This window comes from Temnothorax curvispinosus, unplaced genomic scaffold (assembly GCF_003070985.1).
Source record: "Temnothorax curvispinosus isolate PA1 unplaced genomic scaffold, ASM307098v1 QBEX01005612.1, whole genome shotgun sequence".
Lineage (NCBI taxonomy): Eukaryota > Metazoa > Arthropoda > Insecta > Hymenoptera > Formicidae > Temnothorax > Temnothorax curvispinosus.
This window is the reverse complement of record NW_020215392.1, coordinates 2,169-12,821: the sequence shown is the minus strand read 5'-3', so window position 1 is coordinate 12,821 and position 10,653 is coordinate 2,169. Positions and strand designations below refer to the sequence as shown.

Sequence of the window (10,653 nt, the reverse complement as noted above, 5' to 3'; positions counted from 1 at the left end):
CCGGGAAATTCTACCCCTACTTCATGTATAATTCTTTGAGATTCAATCAATTATTTCCCGAAAAATTGGAAAAATTAAAAAAACCGGTTTCCAAAAAGATCGGCAACGAAAACTATACACATCATGGCGCTCCCCGTAAAATTCTACTCCTACTTCTTTAAGGCGATGCTGGAGTCGCGGGCGAACTCGATCAGCGTCGATAAAGAAGTGCTCACCGATTCTTACATATACATACAGAGGGCAGGCAAACTCGACCAGCGTCGATAAAGAAGTGCTCACCGATTCTTACACATACATACAGAGCGCAGAGTTTTTGGCTGAATTCGGGGAGACGCGTAACATGTGCATATGAAATTTTCTAACATACTTTTCTCTTATACTAAAGCTCGCAGCTCATTTCTGCAAGCACAGGATTCTTCTTTATTGTATTTCCGTGACGGCTGCAAGGTTTTTGTATACGTACACAGTGTAAAACTTTTATCTGCAGCAAATGTTGTCATGAGTCGACCGCAGAATCGAAAATAAAAATGTAATTTTCTAATTTTTTTTTGTTTTTTATACGCAATTGGTGCCTGCCGTCTTCGTTATCGTCCATACTTTAATTCTGGACAAAAAATTTTTAATTTGGTGAAATCAATCAAAAGATTTGTGTGTCTGAAAATTTCGTGGTAAAACAGACCTGTCTCCAGCATCCCCTTAAGTCGGTCTTCTCGGTCTCTACTTATTCGGTCAATAAATTCCCGAAAAATTGAAAAAATTTCCGTACCGGTTTCCAAAAAGATCGGTAACGAAAAATTATACACTTCATAGTACTCCTCGGAAAATTCTACCCCTGTTTGATCTACAATTCTTTGAAATTCGGTGAATTATTTCCCGAAAAATTAGAAGAATTAGAAAAACCGGTTTCCAGAAAATTGGTAACAAAAAACTATACACATAGTGGCACTCCCCGGAAAATTCTACCCCTATTTCATATACTTTTGGTAAAAATTCGGTTCAGGGGTTTAGGCTGGGCGTTGATGAGTCAGTGAGTGAGTGAGTCAGTCAGTCAGGACATCTTCCTTTATATATATAGATATATAAATAATAATATATATTTCTTATATATGTAATTATATAATGTACAAACAAGCATTCTAATGCCACATTAGATGGGATCACTCCAAAGATTGGTATATACCGAGTTTTGAAACACAAATGTCCATAAAATCTCGAGAAAGATGTGTCGAAATCTCACTTGACTATGAGGACTACTATTATATGCACGGTCATAAAATTGATGGAAGAAATTTGCTACCCGCGACGAGTTATCTTGAACTCGTTTGGGAAACTTTCGGTATGATGAAAGGGATAACATACACAACAATACCGATAATATTTCGAGATGTAAACTTTATTCGCGCTACTCACTTAATGAAAAGTAATGCTGTAAAATTGATGATTGCGATACAGAAAGGTATTTATGAGATGAGTTGTTTTAAAGTAGCATAATCGTATAAGAATGTATGTAAAATAATCGGATATATAAAAATATTACAGATGGGAAGTTTGAAATAACCGAAAGAGATAGCGTTCTTGTGACAGGTACAGTGCACGAGATATCGAATCCAGAACAGGAAATGATTCGGACAGATCTATTACCGGAGATTAACGATGAGGAAGAATATATAACTGCTCGAGATATCTATAAGGAGTTGAGACTGCGTGGTTACCAGTACAGCGGCTGGTTTCGCGGATTACATAGCGCATCTATTTCAGGCAATAAAGGACATATTGTTTGGAAAACAAATTGGGTAACGTTTATGGATACTATGATGCAGATGTGTATTATTGGATATGATACCAAAGACTTATGTGTTTCGACGAGTATTCAGAAGTTGGTGATCAATCCTAAGCTTCATGCATCGATGCTACGAAACAGCGTGGCTGGCATGGAAGATACGCAAGGACACGCGACATGCAAGGATAAAAGTAAGTGTTCTTCAATTACTTGTTGAGCTATTTTGTTTTGACGAATGTCGCGTAAGAAAATCTCCGATGTGATATATAAGGCGTATTATTTTGTCTTATTGCAGCATTACCGATACGAATATACAGAGAATTAGACACAATTATAGCTGGCGGAATAGAGATGCAAGGCTTAAAAACCACTCAGATCTCTCGCCGAAGATTGGCTCAGGATGTTCTTATCGAAGAACACGTATTTGTAGCTCATCATGATCGCGCTAAGATTTCTTTGAACGAAGCGATTCGAATATCGGCGCAACTCGCGCTGGAAGATCATCAAATCATCAAAGTGAAAACCATCGAGCTAGTGGAAGATGTCGACGATGTCGCACCAGAATATCTCTCTTCTTCGTTGCTGCTTGAGGCTTTTGGTGATGTGCCATTGATACAAACGAATATCATTGTATTAACATCGCCGAATCGTTTTAGTCCAGCAGATCTACCGCAGAACATTTCAATTAGAGATTTAAACAAACCATTTGTAGATGACAAAGCCTTAATAGTTGCCGGATTCAACCTTTTGACCAAGCAACAAGCCTCGTTAGAACGACTTTTGTCATTTCTGAGAGAAGGTGGCTATCTGTTGTCACGTGAGAAATGCGACGTAGTTAACTACACCAAATATTTACAGCAATACGAATTAAATGTTATTCTTGAAAAGCGCACCGACAAAGAAATGATTGTGCTTCTGAAGAAGAAAATTCTGATAAAAAAGAGAATTGTTGTCTACATAAATAATAATAATTTTAATTGGCTGGAAGATCTAAAACTGCTTGTGAGCGATGAGAATAAACTCGAGGAAAAGAGTAGGATTATAATGGTTGGAGAGAGAGATTTTGAATGCGGTTTATTAGGTTTTATTAATTGTTTGAGAAAAGAGCCAGGCGGAGAGTTTGTTAGAAGTCTGCTTATTCAAGATGAGAAAGCCCCTAAGTTTTCTCTACAGGATCCTTTCTATATACATCAATTGCAAAAAGATATGTTCATTAATGTATTGCGATCTAATGAAACCTGGGGATCATACAGACATTTGCGATTACCACGACCGAAAGCCGAACCCGTACCTACCGCTCATGTATGCCAAACGGTATGCCATACAAATCTTTTCAAAGCATATCGATAACTTTATCAATGTACAATAATATTATGTATTTTCGTCTTCTGAGTACTGTCACACGATATAAAATTTCATTTTATATATATGTCACGTATTATAAAATTGATATTTTTCTATAGGCCCGTGGTGATCTAGGTACATTTTGTTGGATAGAGAACAGTCTATGTGTCGAAGCCCGTCGTGAGGATTTGGTGCGTGTGGTTTACTCATCGCTCAATTTCAAAGATGTAATGCTTGCGACTGGTAAATTAGTATCTGATCAAGCAATCTCACGAGAACGGTTTCAATGTACTCCCCTTGGGTTTGAATACGTAGGATTCGATCCCACTGGGCAACGTGTAATGGGAATCCGTGATACCGAGTAAATAATGCTCCAAAAAATAATTACGTTGCGTAATATTATAGAATTAAAACTAAATTAAGATTATTCTTTCTAGTTGTATTGCAAACGTCGTTGTAAAAGATAAAGATTTCTGCTGGAAGATACCCGATGCATGGACATTCGAAGCGGCGGCGACGGTCCCGTGCGTTTACAGCACGGTTTACTTAGCCTTATACATACATGGGAAAATGAAAAAAGGCAATAAGATACTTATACATTCTGGTGCTGGCGGTATTGGACAAGCAGCTATTCACCTCGCTCTCAAAGAAGGATGCGAGGTGTTCACTACTGTGGGCACGAGAGAAAAACGGAACTTTATTAAGAAGATGTTTCCGATCATTCTGAATGAACATATTGGAAATTCACGAGATACCAGCTTTGAACAAATGATATTGCGAGAAACAAACGGTCGCGGCGTCGACATCGTGTTAAATTCATTGGCAGAAGAAAAGTTAATCGCGTCCATTCGTTGCTTGGCGCAAAATGGTCGTTTTCTGGAAATCGGCAAATTTGATCTCATTTCTAACAATCCGCTAGATATGTCTATGTTTCAAAAAGGTATTAGTTTCCATGGAATTCTACTCGATAAAATGATGTGTCCTGGCGATCACAAGTATAAGTCGCTGTTGTCCAAAATGATAACCGATGGTCTTAAAGATGGTGTCATCAAACCAATTCAAGTAAAAGTTTTTTCGAAAACAGAAATCGAAGAAGCTTTTAGATACATGGCGAGTGGAAAACACATGGGAAAGGTATGCTAGTATGGATTAATAGTAGCATAGAGAATTATTCATAATAGTTTTACAGAACTTACCCATTTTACATATAATGTGCAATTTTAACATATAAATATATTTTTTTATAGATAATTATAAAGATCCAGGAAAAGGATGAACCTCTAGACAAGCCCATTGTCGCATATCGTCGCTATTACTGTCTCAAAAATAAAAGTTATATTATATTGGGAGGTCTAGGTGGATTTGGTTTGGAGTTGACCGATTGGTTAATATTTCGAGGCGCCAGGAATGTCGTGTTGATATCGCGAACGGGAATAAAAAATGGGTATCAACGCATGAAAGTTCGACTATGGAAGTCGTACGGTGTAAATGTGCTGATTATCAAGGATATCGATGTCGCTGATCCCAAGGACTGCGAATACCTCTTGCAAACTGCCGAAAAGAAAGCGCCGGTGGACGCAATATTCAATCTCGGTATGGTGATGAAGGATGGCGTGTTGAAGAATCAAACCGCGGAGACCTTCGCGGAGTCTTTCCAACCAAAGGCTTCAGCAACGCAAACATTGGACAAACTTTCTAGAAAGATTTGCTCCCAACTGCGGCACTTCGTGGTATTCTCTTCCAGTGCCTGCGGTAGAGGATACGCTGGACAGACTAATTATGGCATGGCCAACTCTATTATGGAGAGGGTGTGCGAGAAGAGAGCGGAGGAAGGATTACCCGGATTGGCGATTCAGTGGGGATTAGTGGGTGACGTGGGTATCATCGCTGACATGCAGGAGAACGATGGGAAGGAACTGATTACCGACCGCCTCGGCCTCTTGCAGCAAACGATATCTTGCTGTCTCGACGAGCTCAATAAATTTTTAATTCAAACCCGACCGGTTGTAAGCAGCTTGGTCGTAGCTAAAAAGAAAGCAATATCTTCTGGATTTAACAACCTGATAAAAACTGTCGCCAATATTTTAGGTATCTGGTTCAAAGTATAGACTTACTTTTTGCATATACTTATTATATTTTTTATTAAATCAGTTTATAAGTAATACATTAAAAATCATAATAATTTTTTATATTACAGACATAAAAGACATAAAGTTTGTAAGTCAAAATTCATCTCTGGCCGAACTTGGAATGGACTCCATAATAGCCGTGGAAATTAAGCAAACTCTGGAACGAAAGTTTGACATTTTTTTGACTGCGCAAGAGATACGAAATCTCACCTTCGCGAAGCTTAATAAGATGTAATTATTTTGAATTTCGGTACAGTACTTCGACATAAAGTTGAGTTTAATTGGGGTCATGTGGTATACTACTGTAAAGTTCCGACTTCCCTCTATTCATTACATACTAGTGCTATCCTTCTTAGAGTGTATATGAAGTTATTGCAAACTATCAAATTGAAGATAGAAATGAAGCAATATCGTACGATTATCTTATGTAAGTTCAAATTGGGTTGTAAAGCTTCAGAAACTGCACGCAATATCAACTAAGAAACATACAGTTTAACTTTGGTCGCACAAATTCCGTAGCAGAAACGAAAGCTTAGAAGATAAAGCGGGTCGGCCTAAAGCTGTTGATAATGATTAATAAAGAGCTATTATTCATGCGGATCTACTGAAAACCACTAGAGAGATTGCACAAATTATACTTAATATAGACCATTTAATGAGCTGAGATATTCACATTTGAAGTTGAAGATTAAAAGCCGCAATTATTTTTGCATTAACCTAATAATAAAACGTTGTTACATATATATTTATACAAAACTTATCTTTTTTTAGAAAAGGTTTAAAAAAACGCATTAAGGGTACACGCTCCTTACAAAATCTTTATTTAAAAAAATTTTTTTTAAATCAATTTTGAGCTTATAATTCTATTTGTATTTTTTACTACAAAAACAATGATATCAGAAGATTTGCGCCAAGTGAATTGTTTCCATTTTGTTACCAATTTATCATATCCACTTCGCGCAAATTTTCTGATATCATTGTTTTTGTACTAAAAAATACAAATCAACATTTCACACAAATCTGTCCATATAAATCTTGCAACATTGGGATATATAACAAATCTTAACGAACAATATTCGCCGGTAAACAGTAAAGCTGGTTTAAACTTGTCAACTTTTAATGCACAAACGCAGTCGAATGCTTCTGCGAAATATGTGGGCGTCATTTGTTTATTTTTAAATCAATCATCTGATCATATGCTGAAGATAAGCGTATTTATCATATTTTACAAATCTGCTAATTAAATGGATACTTCACATCGTTACGTGCGGAATCGCTTTCTCGGCGCACTGCATTTGCCCACCTAACAAAATTGATTACGGGACGAACTCGAGTTAACCCGCGAACATACCAATGCGTGAGCACAGCGGCTTAAGGCCGGCTATTGTAAGCAGACTATTATACGAATAATATTTCTTGTAATATTGCTATTATTGGAAAATTATAAATTTAGTAGGATGCATGCGTTAATAATGACCTTGCTATTATTGTAAAAATATAAGTTAGTAGTAGGGGAGAGACCGGGGCGAAGTCGGCCCTATTTTTTCGTGCCGATTTTTAACAACAAAATAAATTATTTTAGTGAAATATAGTATACCATTGTAAAGAGTGAACGCTTGACTAAAAAATTTATATAGGCATTTTTGGTTTACGTCGCTTTGTTCAACCGGTATAGAGTAAAAAAGACAAAGATGCAAAAATCGAAAGTCAAAATTTCCGGGGCGGAGTCGTGTCTTCATTCTCGGACTGGATTTTAAATAAAGATACATAATTTTGATCATAAAAAATAATAGAATACACTTTATTCATTGTTTTTTAGTAGAAAAATGGAAAACGGAAAATAATTTCAAGAAAATCAATTTTCTTTTTCGCTATTAGTGTCATTGAAACAGTTAAAGTATGTACGTGCTTTGGTACGTGCGATGGTACGTGCGTACTATTTTCCTGCAGTTGAGAAATACAATGACGCATTTGCAACGGAAAATAGAGTGAAACCACCGGGACGAGTCCGTTTTGGTGGTTTGGTCACGACTTCGCCCCAAACACAAGTTTTAGGTTTGGTCGCTTATAAAATAATAAAAATCAATGAAAATAAAAAAACTGCACTGGATTCGTGTTCAGCATGCATTACTCTTTAGAATCACTTACTTTGAGATTCGGAGAGACAATATACTTAAGATATTACAAACTTTCGACGCGGAAGTACTTTCAACCTGCGAAAACACGTTTGCTTCGATAAGACTCACAACATGTCACGTAACCTCACTAAACTCCGTTGGTCACGTGGGCACCATAAGCCGCGTTTACAGTATTAATGGCGAGTTCACGCAACATACAGATTTCGAGATAATTGCAAAAAATACTCCGCTCCTGGGTCGACTTCGCCCCGGTCTCCCCTACGCATGTTAATGATAATGTTAGGTAAAATTAGTATTATTATTATTGAAAGATTATAGGACACATCAGAAAGAATTTAAAGGAACGTGGAAATAAAGAGCATATAATTTGATTGATAATTTCATTTATTGAGCGATCAAATTCATAGTCTGGACCGGCACGCGACGCTCTCGGATAACCGTGACATTCCAAATAGTTTCACGTGATGGTCTCACGTATTCATATGAACACCGTAGTCCCTTACCCCGAGACGTCACCAAACGAGTAGTACATATACAGGCCCTCTGTGAATCGAGCATTCGCATTCTCTTCTATTTTATTTTCCGAATAAGTCACGCGAGATTGATATATTGAGAACACCGCGAGCCGGGAAGGACTTAGCCGCGAGCGAGTTTGATTTTTCGGAGAGCTGCTCCTCTTAGTTTCACGCGTCGTATTGTCGGTTTTCGATCTTTTCTAGCTGTAATACAAAGAAACAAAGTGAGACCTGCAATAAATACTAGTTGCAGTGAAATACATGACTTAATTTAGTTTGACCTAGTCTTCCACGATTTTTTACCTTTCACCTAGATGTCGATGCGCGCCTCTCTCAGGGCGTTCTTGACAGATCCTCAAGGCGATGCGCGCCTCTATCAGGGCGTTCTCGGCAGGTCCTCACGTAGATGCGCGCCTCCCGCAAGGCGTTCTCTAGTCACCACTGTTTCTTCCTTGTTCCTAAAAATATTAAATAAAGATAAATTATTGAACATCGATTATTATCAGTCTATCAGCTGCATGTTATTATAGGGTTCACAAACACACTCTCACAAGGACACATTCACGCACGTTTGCATGCGATCTATTTCTATAAAAAGGGAACCGAAACAGCTCTGAGATTAAAAAGAGAACCAGAAGTATCACAAGGTAAGTGAATATAATAATATTGTCACCAATGGTATACGATCATGACGGTCGGGACGTACTCATCAATTAAAACGATTACGACGCGCATATTATACTGGCGGTGAATTCGATCCTAGCGTGTTAAATTCCGTTGGATCTCCAGTATTGCAGTCCGAGCCTTTCGCCAAGGTCAATACGGCCAGTTTTGATCACTGTTTGTATAACAAACTTTGAGTGACTGGCTACCGTTTGTTATGCGTCGTCGTTGAAGAGCGACTGAAACCAAAAGTAACAAAAACTGAAATTCTAACCCAGAAGATCCGTATTATCCTCAGGGAGTGCAGTGCTAAACAATAAGGATCAATAGAAAACAAGTCGTAAGTCCTCTACTTACCATTGGTTGCCCCTTTTTGGATTCTTCAAATTAAATATCGCGAGTGCACTAAATGTTCAATTATTTCACTTCACGTAACCCACTCCGACGTCCCGAATCGTATCAGGACGTAACAGTGGCATACCGTTCGCATAGCTGAGCAGCCGAGCAACCACGAGGGGCAGCAGCGACCAGGGGAGCAGCGGACATCGACAAATTTCGAATAGAATTACCGGATAAGCGAGTCCGAAGAGCCCATATGGCTAGCGTTAACCTAAAACCCGATATATAGGTGACCGGGGCACGATTGACCCCGGTAGGCGAGCAGCAGATGATCGACCGAGCGAGCCAACGAGCGGGCCTTGGAAGGAGAGCCAAGCAGAGCAGATCGGGACGAGCGCGGTCAAGATAGCGCAAAGGGCACGCGAGATAGCGGGGTCACGAAATTGACCCCCGCGAGCGGGGGTATAACGGTAATAGCCGGGGGCCGAACCCCGGAATACGTCTCAGGGGTGATCCGGAGGTCAACCACCCGATACGCAAAGCGCCGATAACAACCAACGCGGAAATAGCGGGGTCACGCGAATGACCCCCGCGCAGAGGGGCACGGCGGTCACAGCCGGGGGCCGAGCAGCGTAAATCGTCTAAGTGGTGACCCGAAGGTCAACCAAATGAACCGCGACGCGACGGGCGCGGAGATCGCGGGGTCATGACAATGACCCCCGCGCCGAAGGGCACGGAGGTCACAGCGGGCGGCCGAGCTGCCAAACACGCCTCAAGGGCGACCCGGAGAACAACCGAACGACTCGCGACGCGATATCGATAACGGATGCGAGGATAGCGGGGACAAATAATGATCCCCGGATATCGGGAACCGAGATAGCCCGGAGGAAAATGGCGGGTGGAGAGTCTCTAGAGGAGGCGCCGAAATAAATCCGGAGGATCAGCGAGACCACTCAATCGTGGAATACCCGAACCTGGGAACCGGGGGAACGGGGTCCAGCGGGACCCATGCCGATGCGTGCGATAAGTTATAAGGCATAGATTGAGAACCGCAGGCGTCACCGACGGCGAAAACAGGCAAAAACCGTCAAAAGAAAAGTGAAAGCGGGTAACATCTGGCACGGAAAAGTACCAGGATGTGAATAACAACCTGGTGGTAGGAGTAAAGATCCCGAGGTGGGATAGCCGAGAGCGCTCGGCAACTCGAGGCAGTCGCTCGGATATCGCGGTCGTGGTAACACGCTCTTAAGATTCGCTTACAATTCGGACTTAGCGCGTCGTTTAGCGCAGCGATATATAACAACCGCACTCCCGCGTACTTGCGCGTTAAACAGCTCGTATTACAATTGCGAGAGGTACTTAGTTACCATTTGTAACAACGTTCGACGAAATGTGTCAGCGTGAAATTGTAAACCACAACGACGATCTGAAATAAATCAATCGTATGTTAATATACGCAGTGTCAAGTTAATTTCGAATTACTTACCTGCTACTTACCTTGTCCTACGGCATCGATCCATCGAAGTCCAGCGGCGTTCCAGTATGCGATAAGGCGAGGATCTGAGACAGTCAGCGGCAATTGAGATCCATCCGGGGCGAGAAGATTTGCAAGTGCGGCATTCCCGTATGCGATAAGGCGAGGATCGGGGATAGTCAGCGGCAGTTGAAATACATTCGAGTGGAATTCCTGAAACCGAAATTGATCGATTAATTAAACGTATCCATGTTCTACTTACCTGGTCTTC

At 40.4% G+C, this 10,653-nt stretch overlaps 1 protein-coding gene and 1 long non-coding RNA gene across 2 annotated transcripts in view; one reads left to right on the top strand and one right to left on the bottom strand.

Moving 5' to 3' along the window:
- The window catches only part of LOC112454978 (fatty acid synthase-like), an 11,130-nt gene extending 5,591 nt beyond the window's left edge, over window positions 1–5,539 (top strand). The window contains exons 10-16 of the mRNA XM_025016640.1: window positions 1,152–1,456; window positions 1,540–1,971; window positions 2,076–3,094; window positions 3,244–3,485; window positions 3,562–4,258; window positions 4,372–5,212; window positions 5,322–5,539. Coding sequence (XP_024872408.1) covers window positions 1,152–1,456; window positions 1,540–1,971; window positions 2,076–3,094; window positions 3,244–3,485; window positions 3,562–4,258; window positions 4,372–5,212; window positions 5,322–5,488 — 3,703 coding nt within the window. The 3' untranslated portion in view covers window positions 5,489–5,539. The remainder of the gene's footprint in view (window positions 1–1,151; window positions 1,457–1,539; window positions 1,972–2,075; window positions 3,095–3,243; window positions 3,486–3,561; window positions 4,259–4,371; window positions 5,213–5,321) is intronic.
- A 1,510-nt stretch (window positions 5,540–7,049) lies between these two features.
- LOC112454977 lies at window positions 7,050–9,226 on the bottom strand. The gene is made up of 4 exons (XR_003040807.1): window positions 8,927–9,226; window positions 8,580–8,808; window positions 8,210–8,364; window positions 7,050–8,110 (listed from the first exon to the last, which is right to left on the bottom strand). It is a non-coding gene; the product is annotated as an uncharacterized LOC112454977 (long non-coding RNA).
- Between the last annotated feature and the right edge of the window lie 1,427 nt (window positions 9,227–10,653).